The 16,605-nt window shown below is 42.6% G+C and overlaps 2 protein-coding genes across 3 annotated transcripts in view; one reads left to right on the top strand and one right to left on the bottom strand.

Moving 5' to 3' along the window:
- Positions 1-412: 412 nt before the first annotated feature.
- Positions 413-16,605, top strand: part of GRPR (gastrin releasing peptide receptor) — a 32,656-nt gene continuing 16,463 nt past the window's right edge. For both annotated transcript variants that reach the window (XR_003522697.1, XM_027608920.1), the window contains exon 1: positions 413-1,369. Coding sequence is in view for 1 of the 2 variants with exons in the window: in XM_027608920.1 (XP_027464721.1) it covers positions 957-1,369 (413 nt within the window). In the remaining variant the exon portion in view is untranslated. The remainder of the gene's footprint in view (positions 1,370-16,605) is intronic.
- Positions 6,193-6,585, bottom strand: LOC113931134 (40S ribosomal protein S24-like). The gene has a single exon (XM_035725714.1). It carries the CDS (start codon positions 6,583-6,585, stop codon positions 6,193-6,195), a length of 393 nt encoding a protein of 130 aa, XP_035581607.1.

The following is a 16,605-nucleotide window of genomic DNA, read 5'->3' as shown; positions in this document are numbered from 1 at the left end:
GTGTTCTGCTTCGGCTTTTCCCAGATGTGAGTTACTGAAGCTTTAAGGCACAAAGCCCATGCCTCTTTTTCGTTCAAAGAGCCGCGGGGAAGGCTGGGGGGACCGCTCGCACATGGACATCCCGTGTGCGTCCGTGCGCGTTTAATTCCGTTGCAGCCCCATTTTATAGCACCTTGAACATGTCATTCAAAGGACCGGAAAAGAGAAATGGGGCTGCGATTTTTTTCTGCATTCACGGGCAGAGCCTCAGCAGGATGTGCGCCGCCTTTTGCCGAGGGCTAGCAGTGCCCCGGGAGCCACATCCGGAAGCGGAAGACGCCCGGGCGTCCGCCGGCTGGAGCCTGCGGGTGGTTTCTCGGGGAGGGCGCGGGGAGAGCGGGCTCCTGGGCAGTGACTGAAGTGGCCAGCAGGGGGCTGGCCTTCTCTGTCTATAAGTAGCCCCGGTGCCTCCGCAGAGCCTCAGCGCCGCAGAGGGGCGGTTAGCTGCTCAAGTCAGTGACGCGCACAGCATCCTGCCTATAGGATGTGAGGCTTTCTCAGTGCAGTTGTTTTTCTACCCACTTTAAACCTTCAGGTTCTACACATCAGGAAAGATAGGAAATGCCGTATGAAAATAGGCGGCCAAAAGTTGCTAGTAAACTGCAGCCAGGGAGACTCAGACTAGAGTGGAGGTAGAAAGAGTTGCTACAGAGTGGGTTTAGTTCTGGCTGACTTTTTGTTGCTCACTTACTGAATTTAGACATGTGTTACATGGGTCATGCGAGGACCAGAGCAGCACCAGCATCAAAATAGTGCCAGGCCGTTCTGAATGCCATGGTGTATATGTACTCAGAGTAGTTTTGTCAAAGAAGATAAAGAGCCCAGCATAGATTTTAGCCTCATCTTCACCCAACTACAAAATCAAAGTTAAGCAACAACATCTAAGAGCCCTTTTCAGGGGGACAAGAACCTAGAGGATGGCTCTGAATGATTGTTTGCTTTTGAACTTGGAAGTGGACCACTTCTTGCACTGCAACATCTCCAATCACAGTGCAGATCTCCCCACGAAGGACGACTGGTTCCACCCAGGGATCTTCTATGTCATCCCTGCCATCTATGGGGTCATCATTCTGATAGGCCTTGTCGGCAACATCACCCTGATCAAGATCTTCTGTACAGTGAAGGCCATGCGAAATGTGCCCAACCTGTTCATCTCCAGTCTGGCCTTGGGAGACCTGCTCCTCCTGGTAACGTGTGCTCCCGTGGATGCCAGCAGGTACCTGGCCGACAGATGGCTGTTTGGCAGGATTGGCTGCAAACTGATCCCCTTTATACAGCTCACCTCAGTGGGGGTGTCTGTCTTCACACTCACGGCTCTCTCAGCGGACAGGTGAGTTCTGGAGGAAAGTCACCTTCTCTCTGAGGGTGGCAGGTGCCTTGGGAAATGAGCCACCAGCTTGGGGCAGGCAGAGCTGTTTGCACAAAGGGAAGTTTTAGTCAAACTCAATTCCCTTCAGGGCACGTTGTTCTTCTGGGGATTACTTCTTGAATTGGACGTTATCGGTTTAAGAAAGAAAAGTGAGGGGGTCTTGGGACGAAAGGGAAGAAATGAGAAAAAAAATCTCTGAACATAAGATTGACATGTATTTTCTGGAGACAAATCAGTTTAGCGTTGCTTTTTCCTAACTTCTCCCTCCCTGCAAAATTAATTGGTGAGGGGAAAAAAAAAATCACACCTAAGAGAGTTTACACCCCAGGCAAATGTTTCTTCGAAACGATTCAAAGGCTTCAGAGAACAGAAAAGTCCCACTGAATTTCCTCCTCAAAATAGTCTTTCAGAAATAAACAAGAGGAGACAATAAGCAGCATTTCTTTGAAATTTATTTTCCTTAGACCATTTACCTTTTCTCACAGCTGATTTTGTATTGGGCTCTCTGTAACCAGAGAGCCGGTTTTTCTAAGTGTCCCTTCAGTGAAATCAACCATTATTTGGATTTTTTTTTCCATTGAGAAAGTTCCATTCAAGTTTGATTTTGAATTTTAATCTTTTTGATGTACTTCCACATACAGTGCCTTTGGGTTTTTTGTTTGTTTGTTTGTTTTGGTGGGGGAGTCCAACATTTCATTCTGGGCAATACTCACATTTATGAACTGCATTTCTTGTGTGAACATGTTGCTTAAAAATTCACATTTATTCACTCTTAAAGATTCATATTCATTCCTTCAACATTTACCAAGCATCTATTATGTTAAAAAACACTTGCTTGAATTAACCAGTCGGGAAATATCCACAGGCTGTTCACACACATTGCTGCCTAGATCTAGCATGCTTCTGAGCTCTAGAAAGTGGACACAGTAATGAATAGACTCCCGAAACACCATGGAGCATATGGTCAAATTAAGAAAAAACTGGAACAATGAACCAGAGACTCTTAAGTTTTCATTTTAAAATCCACTGTATGTTATGCTGTTAAAGACACATGAGGATCTGAGCATGTACCAGGAAAGGCATAGAAGCAGCTCTTGAAAGTTTATACTCTGAAGAAAACGTCCCACATTTTAATACATGTGGTAGTGGGTTTTCATTTTATAGAGGAACAAACAGTCCCCAAGTGATCTGGCTTTGTCGAGTAATGGACGAATAAAGACAGTGTTATCAGTATTTGTAGACATGTCTTTATACTTAGCTGCCTGAAGTACACTGTTCATTTTCAAAGATGGAAAAGTAATAGCCCGGAGGCAAGGTCTGCACACCGTACTGGCCGGAGGGGCTTTCTCCACTCTCACCGCTCGCCCCCAGTTTGCTCTCACCTGAACAGCAGCCCCCCAGGTACTGGTGGCCATGGGCAGTCTCACGTGTTGACCCAGGCTGAGCAAACTTTGGAGCTGGCAGAAGGTCTGTGGCTCATTACACAGATGCCGAGGTCATCTCAGGATGGAGGCGAATTTTCCTGATGGGAAGATGAGATTTTGGACCCCAGGCTGCTGGGTGCAGTGGTGTAGAGGGTGTTTACCATCTTCTTGGGGCGGGGTGGGGGGCAGAGAGGGAAGCGAGGATGTGGGATGTGAAATGAAGCTGCAGGGGGCTCTTTCCAGAGTTTCAGAGCAGACCAAATTCCCCATCGGCAGAAAGGCTCTTTCCAAAGCCGGGTTGCAGCCTTTGGCAGCTCTGGTGTGTTCTCAGCAAGTTTATAGTTACTGTGTGTTCTTCCCCTACTATAAGCTTCCCTCTAACTAACTTTCTGTGCTTTGCTGAGGCTTCAAAAAGATGATGGATCACCTGAATCACTGGTAGCAAGTGCATCTAACCGATTTCGACAAGAATAAGTACTGAGCTAGTTAAATAATACAAAACTACACTTAACCTATTTATCTCATTTTTAAAAGCTATTGGGGTCTTAAAATAACCTCATGAGGATGGCAAGGCAAATACACACACCCATACCCTCTCTGTTTTTTCTCAACAAGGTACGATCTGTATACAGGAAAGTGAACAAGTGTATATAGCTCAATGGATTTTTACTGATGTCTTCATAACATAAGTAAACCACCCAGATGTGGATATAGAATAGTTCCGGCACCCCAGGAGTTTTCTTTTATGCCTCGTTCCAGTTAATACCTGCCCCGAGACAGGAGCAATCACTATTCTGAGTTCAGTTAACATAGATTATTTTTGCCAGTTCTTTAATCTCGTATAAAGGGCATCATACTTCCTATGCCCATCATGTCTGTGAGAGTCATCTATGTTGGTGCACATAGCAATGGTTTGTTCTTTTTAATTCTTGTGTAGTATTCCACTGTATGAATATACCCCGTTTATGTATCCATTCTAATACTGATGGACACTGGGTTGTTTCCAGTTTGGGGTTCATAATAACCTACTCTGGATAACCTTATTTGTGCCTTTTGGGGAACATATGTGTTTGTTTCTCTTGGGTTTAAGCCTGGGGATGGAATCGCCAGATCATAGGGGACACATATTTAGTAAATATCGTCAAAGAGTTTTCTAAAGCGCTAGTCTGTATTTGACAGGGTGGTAAAAGGATGAACCAGAAGACCCTCCAAACTGGATGATCATCACAAATCAATGGGGAGCTCAAAACCAATACAGCTTCTTAGTCCCTACCCTAAATCTACTGCATCAGGGTTTCTGAGGTGGGAAGAGCATAATGATAGTCATCCATCCCTGCCCCTGTAGGTTCACCAGCAATGCTGGTACTCATCCCCATCTCCCTTCTGCAGCCCTCCCTTCCCCCAGGCGAACTTGAGTCTTTGTTAATAGGAAGGGATTAACAGTTTTCTGGAAAAGTTTACACTGTTGCCACTGTGTCAGAGGGAGACTTCAAGGCAGTCCCAGAAACCAGAATTCGGGGTTTCACACAGCTGGTCAATTGCAGGTTTGCATTCACGCCCCTTAGCTTTTGGTCCCTGACCTCCCCCTCCTTCCATGCCTTTTCCCCTCACACACGCGCCAATGTCCTCATACCTGGTGGTTACACTGACGAGTTCCTGGCTCTGCTCCCTTGCTTATGCTGTGTCCTGCCAACTCTCCAGACACTTTCTCCTTTCCTGCATAGAAGACGCTGCTTCCCATGTGATGTACGGGCTTGGAATGGGCATCAACGGTCCTGCATTTTAGGCTTTTTGCTGCCATTACTGCCCACTTAAAGAAGTCGGACCAAGTCACTTAACTCTGACCTTAGTTGAATCATCTGTAAAGTAATAGAGTTGAGCTAGATTATTTCTAAGGTCCCTCCAAATTTTTTATCTGTCATCTTGCTTATCATTTGGAACATGGTTCAAGCTTCCACCTTAAAACCCTAAGTTGGACCATTCTAGCCCCAAGTTCCTAACCCTCCCCTAAACATAAAGCTTATTATCTTAGACATGAATTATCTTGTGACTTATTTCATTTTGCTCTTTTGAAGTATTTTACTCATTTGTCTTTTTTTAGCCTCTCGTATATTCATTGCGTTAACTTTTCAAGTAGATTATTAAGCATGCTGAGGGCAGGGGCGCCTGGGTGGCTCAGTTGGTTAAGCGTCTGCCTTCGGCTCAGGTCGTGATCCCAGGGTCCTGGGATCGAGCTCGGCGTCGGGCTCCCTGCTCAGTGGAGAGCCTGCTTCTCCCTCTCCCTCTGCTTATGTGCACGCTTGCTCTCTCTCATTGTCAAATAAATAAAAACGGTCATACCACCCTGACCGCGCCCGATCTCGTCTGATCTCGGAAGCTAAGCAGGGTCGGGCCTGGTTAGTACTTGGATGGGAAAATCTTTAAAAGAAAAAAAAAAGAATGCTGAGGGCAGAGATTTCTTATATATTCTTCTGTCTTCCACACTGCCTCACATGGTTCCTTGGCACCAAATGGGTGATCAATAAACAGTGATTAATTAAAATTATGGTTAATTAATCCACACTTTTCTTCTCATTCTTCTTTTCCTTTTTTGGAATTCATCTGAAAGCATACTCTTTAAAATGTTTCATACAGTTACCGACTTCTTATCTCTTCCTCTCTATGAAGCTCTCATTGAGTAAATGTGAGAAAAACCTTTCTTTCTGAGTCTATGAATAGATTTGGGGGATGAAGATGGGTGCATGGATGGACAAATGAAAAGATAGGTGGGTGGATGAGTGGATGGGCAGATGGATGGACAATGGTTGGATGGATGGATATATTTCTTACAGACCGGTCTTTCCTACTAGATGCCCATTTCTGTACTAGGTCCTCAGCATTATGTAAATGGAGTTTAAGAACAAAATTAGGCCCTCAATAGGAGAAGGGTAAGGAGAGTTTGTGTTTTCCAGTAAGTGTGATGTTTAAAGCTAGATGTTATGTTGACAGCATATAATACCCAAGTTATATTGTGCCTGCTTCAGTATTATTATTCAGTGCTATTTCTGCTAGAATGGATGGCAGAATGAATCCCAAAAGTAGATATATAGAGGAGTTCCATTGTAATTGTGATCCTTGATTCCATGGAAAAAACTGTTCATACGTTTTCCCCTCCCTTGTGATTTGGAATGTGTAAAGAAAACAGGAAAGAGTTGCATTTAGGCAAACTTCTTGAAGTACAGATTCTTTGAATTCATTGCAAGGAATTTTTTTTTCACATTAACATTCTTAGTTTATTGATCCTCTCATGAAAAATCTACACAACCACCACAGATAAAGCCACTGCAGCATCTTTATTCCTTCTGTTGTCCAGGCTCCAACTCACTTTTTGCCAGCACCAACACTGGCTTTTGCAGTCCCCCTGACTTTCTTCATTCTGTTCTTGTGTTCCTTTCGCTGTTTTCTTGATGTCTTTTTCTTCTCATACAGGCCATGTCTTGCAAGTCTGTGTTTGGGTTCATTTTTCTTTGCATAATCCAAGGAATCATAAATCATGCCAAAGCCGGTTGTCTTGCCACCACCAAAATGGGTTCTGAATCTAAACACAAATATAACATCTGGTGTGGTCTTGTACATTTTGGCTAGTTTTTCCCGAATTTCTGTCTTAGGTACTGTTGCCTTTCCGGGGTGAAGAATATCAATGACCGTCTGTTTCCGCTGAAGTGGTTGGTTAGTCATGAACTTCCTGGTCTGCATAGTTACTGTGTCGTTCATGATGGCGGCCAAGCTTCAAGCAGCCGGGGAGGAAAAGAGGTTCATTGCAAGGAATTTATGAGATAATGTTGTTTCGGCCTTTCCTGCCATCTCGAGCTGCATGGTCCAGCATCTTAGCCACTAACCAAGTAAAACTAAAAGTTCAGCTCCCTAGTCACACCAGCCACGTGTCAAAGGCTCAGTAGCCACACATGACTTTACCGGACATTACAGATACAGAACATTGCCATCATTGCAGAGAGTTCTATTGGACAGAAGAGAGTTTGCTCTGTGTCTTGGGGTCCCAATCTCTTTTCCAAGATCCATGTTAGTTGGTCTGTCTCATTGACAGTATCAGGAATTTCTCACACAGGCAAATATCAAATGCCCCCTAGCTGCATGGGCTATTCCTGTCTGTCAAATATCTTCTATTAGAAGATACCAAAAATGAAGAGGGAAGAAACCAGGCAGCCCAGTACAGTCACTAGTCACGGGCTTGGGGGATTTGGGCATCCCATTGATGAGGTTTTGAGACCTTCTGAAAAATACATGTGTGGTTCACTTTCCAGGTTTGCGTTATGAACCTCTCTCTGATCCTTCAATTCTCTTTTGCCGGGCCCTCTTCTATCTGGCAGTCTGTCTTTCTATCTTCCTATCCCAAGGCTTGCCAGAACAAACACAGCTGTAGCTAAACTCTTTTTTTTCTTTTTAGAGAGAGAGAAATAGAGAGAGCGAGAGAGCACAAGCGTGCGGATCAGAGTGGGAGGCAGGGAGGGGCACAGGGAGAGGGACAGAAAATCTTAAGCAGGCTCCACACCCACCATGGAGCCCGACAACACAGGGCTCAATCCCACAACCCATGATCTCAGGGTTGTGGGATTGAGCCCCAAGTAGGGTTCTGTGCTGGGCTTGATCTCATAACCCTGAGATCATGACCTGAGCAGAAATCAAGAGTCGAACACTTAACCAACTGAGCCACCCAGGTGCCCCTCTAGCTAACTTCTCATTACTTCCACATTGCCTTCTGACTTCTCCCCTCTCTGACTTCATTTCCCTCTCCTTAATAGCTGGGTTCTATTCCCATGAATCCCTCAAGGCACAGTTCAGGTCCCTTCTCCTCTATGAAGCATTCCCTGATCTTTTGCTTTCACTAATTTTTCCCCTTCTCAAGATGTTTTTGCCTGTATTGTCTATGGAATACCAAATCTGTCCCACATTTTATTACTGGGTCCTTTGTATAGATGTGTTTTCTACTTCCTTAATCATGTGGGAAGCTCCTTGGGGTCTGTGCCTGCTATGACACCTGGGCCCACCGTACATCTAGTAAGAGGACAATAACCACAGCTTGGTTGACGTTTGAGCAGTGACAAGTAGAAGTCATCTTAAAGTTCAAACCCTTGTTTGACAGAGACCAAAAGATGGAATTTGGCCTTGTCACAGCAGATTCAAAGTGCAGTCATACTATAATACTGCTCTCCTCATTTTAAGTCCTAGTTCCTTCAGGGGAACTGGAAACTTTTCTTCAGACACCATCAAAACACAGAGTCTGATTCCATTTCCCTTCCCTGGACAGTGGGAGCTACTGATCCCAGACCCTACTGTTCTGAGGGAGGATAACCTGAGTAACTGCAAGATGGTGCCCTTCTAAGGGGATCACCCCAGTGATGCCAGAGGCTCCTCTAATGTTCTAGAGGCCCAGCTTTACTGACTTCAAGGACATTGGCCCTTTCACACAAGACAAGACAATTTAATTTCTTGCAAAGCATCTTTTCCAGAAAGTCCCTCTGTTGGAGGGGCTTACATGAGTCACCAGTTCATAACTTCTCTATAGTCTGATTTTTCTGAAGCGTACTGCCTCTCTGGAAGGAAACTCAACTCGTGTTTCCCCAGGGTGATGGATCTGCCACAGCTGCGGGCAGACTCTGCAGTGCCCAGAGGGCAGGGGCAACGGAAGTGGGGTTTCCCAGCAAGGCTCTTTCAACTGGAGCGCTGTAGACAGAAGGGCAGAAAAGGATTTTGACCTTGTCTCTAACATATTATCTTTGAAAGTGTTAGACTTTTGTGTGATTAATTATCATTTCTGGCAACCTAATATGCATGGAGGCAAAAAGAAAAAAAAGCACAAACTTGATCATGAAACATACTGCATAGCCTGAAAGGGCTTCCTGGTGAGGTTTTTTGAACTGTGCTTGTCAATAACATCCTTTGAAAAATAGACTAAATTAGCATTTTTGCACTTGTAAATCCTCCTGGTGTGTAGGGCTTGCATAAATTTTCTCTTAATTAAAACGCATGTTTTGCAGAAAAAAAAAATTCTCCATTCCTCTCTTTCTACCTCCCAGTAATGGAACAAGGGATTTTGTTTCTTACAGTCATCTTTGAAATTCTGCTCATCAGTATCTGATATTTGCTGCTACTTGAAATGATTTGATTTGCCTAGGAACCTCTAAGAGGCTGCTGATTCGTTTTACACATTAAATATCACTTTCTTTAGGGGCACCTGGGTGGCTCTGTCAGTTAGGCATCCAACTCTTGATTTTGGCTCAGATCATGATCTCAGGGTCGTGAGATAGAGCCCCGCATTGGGCTCTGTGCTGGGCGTGGAGCCTGCTTGCGATTCACTCTCTCCCTCTCCCCCTGCACCTCTGCCCCCTCTAAAAAGTAAATAAATATCACTTTCTATGGAGGTCTTCATTGGCCACTCAGTCTAAAGGAATGACCAACACTATTCCATCAACCAGTTTCTTTTTTCAGGTAGACTGAGGTGTAACTTACATATAGTAAACTTTTAGGTGTACATTTCTCTGAATTTTGACAAACTTATACAGTATGTAACCACCACCACTATAGTCTAGATGTAGAACATCCATCACCCCAGATACTATCATGTCCTTGTGTAGTCTATCTGATTCCTCCACCCTCAGCTCCTGAAAACCACTGATCTCTTCCAAAATAGCATATGAATGACATTATACAGTGTACAGTTGGTTAAGTCTGGCTTCTTTCAAATTCATGTTGTTGCATGTATCAGGAGCCCATTCCTTTTTATTGCTGAGTAGTGTTCCACTGCACGGGTATACCAGTTGGTTTATCCCTTCTTCAGTCAGTGGGCATTAGGGTTGTTTTTGGTTTGGGTGGTTATGAATAAAGTTGTCATCAACATTCACATAGGGTTTTGTATGGATGAATGTCTTCATTTTTCTTAGGTAAATATCATCCAGTATTATTTTCTTGAGAATTATTTTGTTCATTTATTTGCTTACTTGTTTATTATCTGTCTTCTACCACTAGAAATACAACCCCCCCCAAAATGGGAGGCTATCTCATTCAGTAGCATATTCTCTGATACTAAAACCATCCCTAACCTGTAGTAGAGGCTTGATAAGTGTTTATTGAATACATGGGTGGATGGAAACATGAAGGAAGGAGTAAAGAAATGAATGAATTCTGGTAGGTCCTACTGAGAGAACCTGGAAGGCTGGATTATGGTTTGTGAATCATGTTCATCTCTTTTGATGGTTAACAGAATGACTGCAGTAGAACAGTCATCCCAACTCTAGATGAAAAGACCTTATGCAGGTTTTATGGGAACTATTTGGAGGATGCTTTTTTTTTTTAAGATTTTATTTATTTTTGTGTGTGTGAGAGAGAGAGAGGGCATGAAAGAGAGAGAGAGCACAAGCAGGGGGGAGGGACAGAGGGAGAAGCAGACTCCCCGATGAGAGGGAGCCCGATGCAGGGCTCTATAGTCCTCTATAGAGGACCCTGGGATCGTGCCTGAGCCAAAGGCAGAGGCTTAATGACTGAGCCACCCAGGCGTCCTGGAGGATGCTTTTTAAGAAAAAACAAGTAAAATTATGAATGCAAAGTTAGGTAGAAATGTGGTTGTTTTAAAAGATTTAGAAAAATATTAGATTTAGAAATCACAATGTTAGAAATTTAAATAAGTTGATAAATTCTACAAACATCACAAAATCCAGAAAAATAACATAGTATCTATTAATTAATTGCCTGACACATGTCCATCACACTTGTTTTCTTAAATATTTTGGCTTCATCCTCATTTGTCTCCTCTTAAAATGACAATGGTTTGGTGATATCCTTTTCTATAGAGAAATTAGAAAGACGAGTCAGACTCGTGGCATGGTTGATTAAAATGGGCTTATTATTAAGGATTGGTTAGAAAAGTTTCTTTCAGCTCCGTAAGTCATTACTGGTTATGTCATATATGTTTAGGATGACTGTATAGTGTTTAAGATTATTTGAGAAAGCCACTATCAAATTTCTTTCCTATATGGGCTGTACAATTTCACAGTATTTAAAGTTTTGTGCCTTGAGTAATCTTAAATACTTGTTTAATTGACGTCCATTAACTTGTTTGCCATGGATGTCTTGGCATTATGAGTTTTAAGTTTTCCTCATCAATGTTAGTATTTTGTGGGTATGTGTAATTACATGAGCCACTTTACACAAATGTCTTTGCTGTTTGTAATTTGGCTACAGGTTTCTGTCCTATAAACATAGACACTCTGATAAATTTGACTTTGCTGATATATTTGGATTTAAATCTACCACGTTATTATTTGATTCTTACTGGTCTCACCAGTCTCATTATCCTTTCTCCCTTTCTTCTTGCCTTCTTTTAAATTAGTGAAATATTTTAATTATTCTACCCCTCCGCATGAGTTTAATTATATAAGCTCTTCTTAGTATTCTTTCAGGGGCTACCCTAGAGTTTACAACACGTATCCTTGACTTATTAGAGTTTGCTATAAATTAGTACTTTCCCACTTCCAGGACAATTCAAGGATTGCAATGCAAAGACACTTTATTTTAATACACTCCTGCCTTTTGTGGGGGGGGGGGGGGGAAGCTATTGTTATTTTATATTTTAATTCTCTTTGTATTTTAAAACCCACAACTCATTATGTTTATTGTTTTTACATACTTTACATTTACTCACATATTTACCTTCAGATTTAAATTTATTCCCATATTTACCTTTTCTGTTGTTCTCTATTTCTTCCTACAACTCTGACTTTACCTGAGATCATTTTGCTTCTGCCCAAAGAATGCCCTTCAGTGTTTCCCTGAGTGTAAATATAATGGGGATACATTTTCTGGTTTGGTGTGTATGAAAATGCCTTTATTTAATGTCATTTGGGGAGGAGATTTTCACTGGGCATAGAATTCTAGGCCAGCAGTTCTGATCTTTCACACTTTGACATTGCCATTTATTGTACTTGGACTTCCGCCATGATGACAGATGTCAGTTATGTTGGTGCTTCTTTAAAATTATTGATTTGTTGCTCTTTGAATGATTTTAAGATTTTTTTCTTTATCTTTGGTTTTCAGCAGCATTACTATGATGCACTTAGCTGTGGTTTTCTTTGTCTTTTTCCTGCTTGGATTCATAGCTTTTCTTAAATCTGTGGTTTGAAGATTTTAGCCAGTTTTCTCAAGTTCTCAACCATTACAACTTCAAATATTGCTTCTGTCCCATTCTCTTTTTTTATGCTGTCTACATATCAACAGAATACTACAGGTTAACTTTAAGCTTTTCGAGTTTTCTTCCTCCTTTGCTTGTTTTTGTTTTTACTGAGGCAGAAAATGTCATCCTAGGGTCAGGCCTCTGTTACTAGGAACTGTTTTAAACACAATCTCATTTCACCATGTCCCATAAATTTCTTACTCCCTTTACTGTGTTTTCCATTCTTCTTTTCTCACTGTACTTCACTCTAGCCATTTTCAGCTCATTAATCCTCTCTTTAGCTGTGTCTAGTCTTTCCATCTGGTTCCATCTTGTCATCTAAGTTCTTGAATTAGTCCCAATATATTTTAAAATCCCTCTCTGGTAACTCTAACATGTGGAACCTCTCTAAGCCGGTTTCTATTATAGATTTTCTCTCTTGTTTTTTGGCCATTTTGTTTGGTATATGAGGCAATTTTGTTTGACTACCCAATTTTGTATATGAAGAACTGTAAATAATTCGAGGTTCTGCATGTTATTATCTTCCAGAAAAGATTCACTTTTGCTTCTTGCAGATAATTAGGAGGTGGCAGTATATCTGACCCGATCAGGGACTGAGCAGATTGGAGGCTGGGATTGGGTCTTTCCAAGAATTAGTTCACCCCTGCTGCTAGGGTGTCCCCCTTTTGGGAATCCAAACTGAAAGCCTGGGGTGTTTACCTGGCCTCCTCTCCTTGGTGGGCCTTGAACTCCATTTATTGTCCTCCCTCCTCCTAAAACTGCTAGAAGCTCTGCTCAGCTTTATTTCTCTGTTGCTGTTTGAAACTTGGTAAGTGCCGTAAGGTGAAAATGGTACTGAATGACAGCTTCATCTCCTTATGCTTCCTTCTCTCCAGGATTTTGGCTCCTCAGATCCTCACTGCCTTGGTATTTCTCTGACGCTTTCCAAGAGATTTTCTAACTTTTCATTTTAGGGGAGTTACTCAGCAACAAGCTGGTTTGCCGTTATCAGAAGTGGAAAACAGAACTCCCTCATCGGACCTGTGGGATCAGCATGCACAGCCTCACATTATCTCCGCAGGTTAGATTCAGAGAAGTGAGTAAGTCAGGAGTCTCAGCTGAGGCCTGCAGCAGTGGACACTGCCAAGTACTGTAGGTACATCAAAGCCTCTGGGATCTTTCAGCTAAGCCAGGGCTCTTAGCCCCAGTAAGTAAGAGCTGGAGCCAACATTTAGTTATGCAGGAGTTGAGAACAGCTGAAATTCCACAGGAAGGAAAGAGCCAAAATGTTCCTGAGGTACATTTCTTTAAACTTCACTTCTTTATTACTTTTCTTTTTTTGTATTGTACTCAGACCAGTTAGCCAGTGGGAATAGCTAAAGGTACCCAGGAAAGAAGCGGGAAGAAAATGCGAAGTGCAGCACATAAAGACATTTATTTCCAGTGTGAGAAGAACTTATTGTAACAATAATAATATGTCCATGTGACTCACTTATTTCTTTATGCTGTCTACATATAAATAGAATGACTACAAGTCAACTTCAAGCTTTTCAAGGTTTCTTTTTTTCCCTTTGGTGGTATTTTTTGTTTCTTTTGTTTTGTTTTATTATCAGGCACTTTCATACCGGGCTTGGGCCTCTGAGAAATACGTTAAACACAATTAAAAAACAATACAAAATTATGTAAAAACAAAATTACAGTAGTTTCTCCATGAGAGCATATGGGAAATGCTTATTTCTCTTTAAATAAATGGCAATCAAAACAGACTTTTTAAGAATTTCATTATTATCTATTCTTTTCCCCTTCTACTTTATTTTTTTTAAAGATTTATTTATTGGGTCACCTGGGTGGCTCAGTTGTTAAGCCTCTGCCGTTGGCTCAGGGCATGATCCCAGGGTATTGGGATCGAGGCCCACATCGGGCTCCCTGCTCCACGGGAAGCCTGCTTCTCCCTCTCCCGCTCCCCCTGCTTGTGTTCCCTCTCTCGCTGTGTCTCTCTCTGTCAAATAAAATCTTAAAAAAAAAAAGCCATCAGAGATGACATTTAAAAAAAATAAATAAAAATAAAGATTGATTTATTTATTGGAGAGACAGCGCACATGCATGTGCACGTGTGCACGAGTGGGGAGAGAGGCAGAGGGAGAGGGAGAGAAGCAGCCTCCCCACTGAGCACGGAGCCCGACGTGGGACTCGATCTCATGACCCTGAGATCATGACCTGAGCCAAAATCACGAGTAGGACGCTCAACTGACTGAGCCACCCAGGCGCCCCTCCCCTTCTACTTTGAATGATCGGAAACACCACAGAAGAACAGAAAAATCAGAATTTGGCATCTTTTCTTTCCTAGGTTGTCAGCAGAGGTGAAACTGAAGGTTAAAATGATGGTTTGAGGGAAATATGCACTACGGGATGAAGATCAGTATAGTAAATATTTAGTTTGAAGTATTCTTTACTGGTGCTTTAAAAAGGCCTGAGACTGAAGAGCTATAGTCAAATATAACTATCTAGGGGACCCAGAGACCTAGGTTCTAGTCTTGGTTCTCAGCTAACCAACTGTGGGACCTCTGGCCACTACTTTCCTCTTCTGTAATGTGAAGGGAATGGGCCTTGATGACTCCCAAGCTGTATATTCCATAATTATATAGGAAACAGGTTTAGCATTAAACATGTACTCATATGTCTGCACCATGGTAAAAGCACCTCATAGACTGACCCAGCACCGTCTGTTCTAAGAGCGCCTCACAAAGGGGAATGTAATATGTTAAGCATCATTCTGTTGTTCTTTCAGGGCCTTACCTGGGCCTAGCTTGCTTCCCCAACCAGATTTTTAAGTCCTTCGTGGTCAGGGACTTTTATATCCATAATGCCAAGCAGAGCCTGAGATACTAAATTAGTCCTTACCTGTGCCGATAAATTGACTAAGCATCCTGGACAATGAGTGTTTCGCACTGGAAGACCAACAGCAAAGCTCAGTGGCCTATTGTCTTCATTATCACAAATTACTAAGCCTAACAGGCAGAGCTCTGTGTAAAATGGAAGACAGACTCTCTCCTCCATTAAAGAAGGAACCAACAATTTTGGTATGAACAGGCCGAGAACAACAGAAATGCTAGCCATGTTCACACATTCAGTGCACTTAGGCTGGGGGCCAGTAAACATTTTTTTCAAGGGCCCTATAATAAATATTCTCAGCTTTGTGGGCCGTAAGGTCTCTGTTGCAACCCCTCAACACTACCATTATGGCATGAAAGCAGCCATAGATATCATGGAAGAAAATGGGCATAGCTCTGTTGCAGTGAAACCTTATTTACTGACCCTGAAATCTGAATTTCATGTACTTTTCACATGTCACAGAATGTGATTCTTCTTTTGACTGTTTTCTCCAACCATTTAAAATGCAAAAACTAGGGGCGCCTGGGTGGCTCAGATGGTTAAATGTCTGCCTTCGGCTCAGGTCGTGATCCCAGGGTCCTGGGATCGAGCCCCACACTGGGCTCCTGGCTCAGCAGGGAGTCTGCTTCTCCCTCTCCCTCTGCCTCTCCCCCCGCTCATGCTCTCTCTCTCTCTCTCTGTATCTCTGTGTGTCAAATGAATAAATAAAATCTTAAAAAAAAACAAACTCTAAAATGCAAAAACTATTCTTAGCTCATGGGCCATATGGAAACAGGCAGAGGGTCAGATTTGACCAGTAGATCCTTAGTTTGCTGTGCCTGATATAAAAGTGTGGGCATGCCTGCTGACGCAGGCATTTAGTAGTGAGTCTTCACTATATCTTTGCTGCGTACAGTTGACACAATATTACATTAGTTTCAGGTGTACAGCTTAGTGGTTTGAAGTTCATCACCAGTGCAGCTACCATCCGTCCCGTTACATCACTATTATAATATCAAAGTAGAACCTTGGGGAATCCATGACCCCTGTCCAGTTAGCCAGGACGGACTTCCTAGGGGATATAATAAAAACAATACAATACAAATCAAGACACCTGTGTGGTGCTTTAAAGTATGGGGTACTGTCATGTCATGCACATTTGCTTTCGAATAAAAAAATTGAGAGTCGAACCCCAACGTCTTTAAGATATGTGTCTTTTCCAGTGTGCCCTGGGTCCACTGTGATACTAACAGTTGTTTAAATGAAGAAAAGGAGAGCGTTTTAACTCCCAGGCTTACCCAGATTCCAGCTCACATGGGTGGTGGGCATAGGGGGGCTGGGGGCGGAGGCTTCCCGTTGCTCACGGGAGAAGTGAAGATGTGACACAACGTCCTCCAGATGGTTTCACCATCATGCACTGTGCTGGCCTCCTGTAAGTTCTTCTCATGTAAGCCAGGTCCTTTAAAATTGCAAAAAAAGGGGAACTGTGCGCAGGGAGAATCATTTCCTCTGTACCTCCAGGGATTCGTCTGGGCTTGAAATGGTTAGAGAAATAGGAAGTGTTTGGGCCATGGGAAATGTCTTGGGAAAAGGCTGTTAGCACTTTTATTCTAAAATTTTTAACTGAAAAAAGTCATTCAAATGCACTGTCTAGACCACCTTCCTTGATGATAGCTTTAGCTGACTCAAAGCAAACTTTT

This window comes from Zalophus californianus, chromosome X (assembly GCF_009762305.2).
Source record: "Zalophus californianus isolate mZalCal1 chromosome X, mZalCal1.pri.v2, whole genome shotgun sequence".
In the NCBI taxonomy this organism is placed as follows: domain Eukaryota; kingdom Metazoa; phylum Chordata; class Mammalia; order Carnivora; family Otariidae; genus Zalophus; species Zalophus californianus.
The sequence above is the reverse complement of the archived record's forward strand: the minus strand, read 5'-3'. Positions and strand labels throughout refer to the sequence as shown.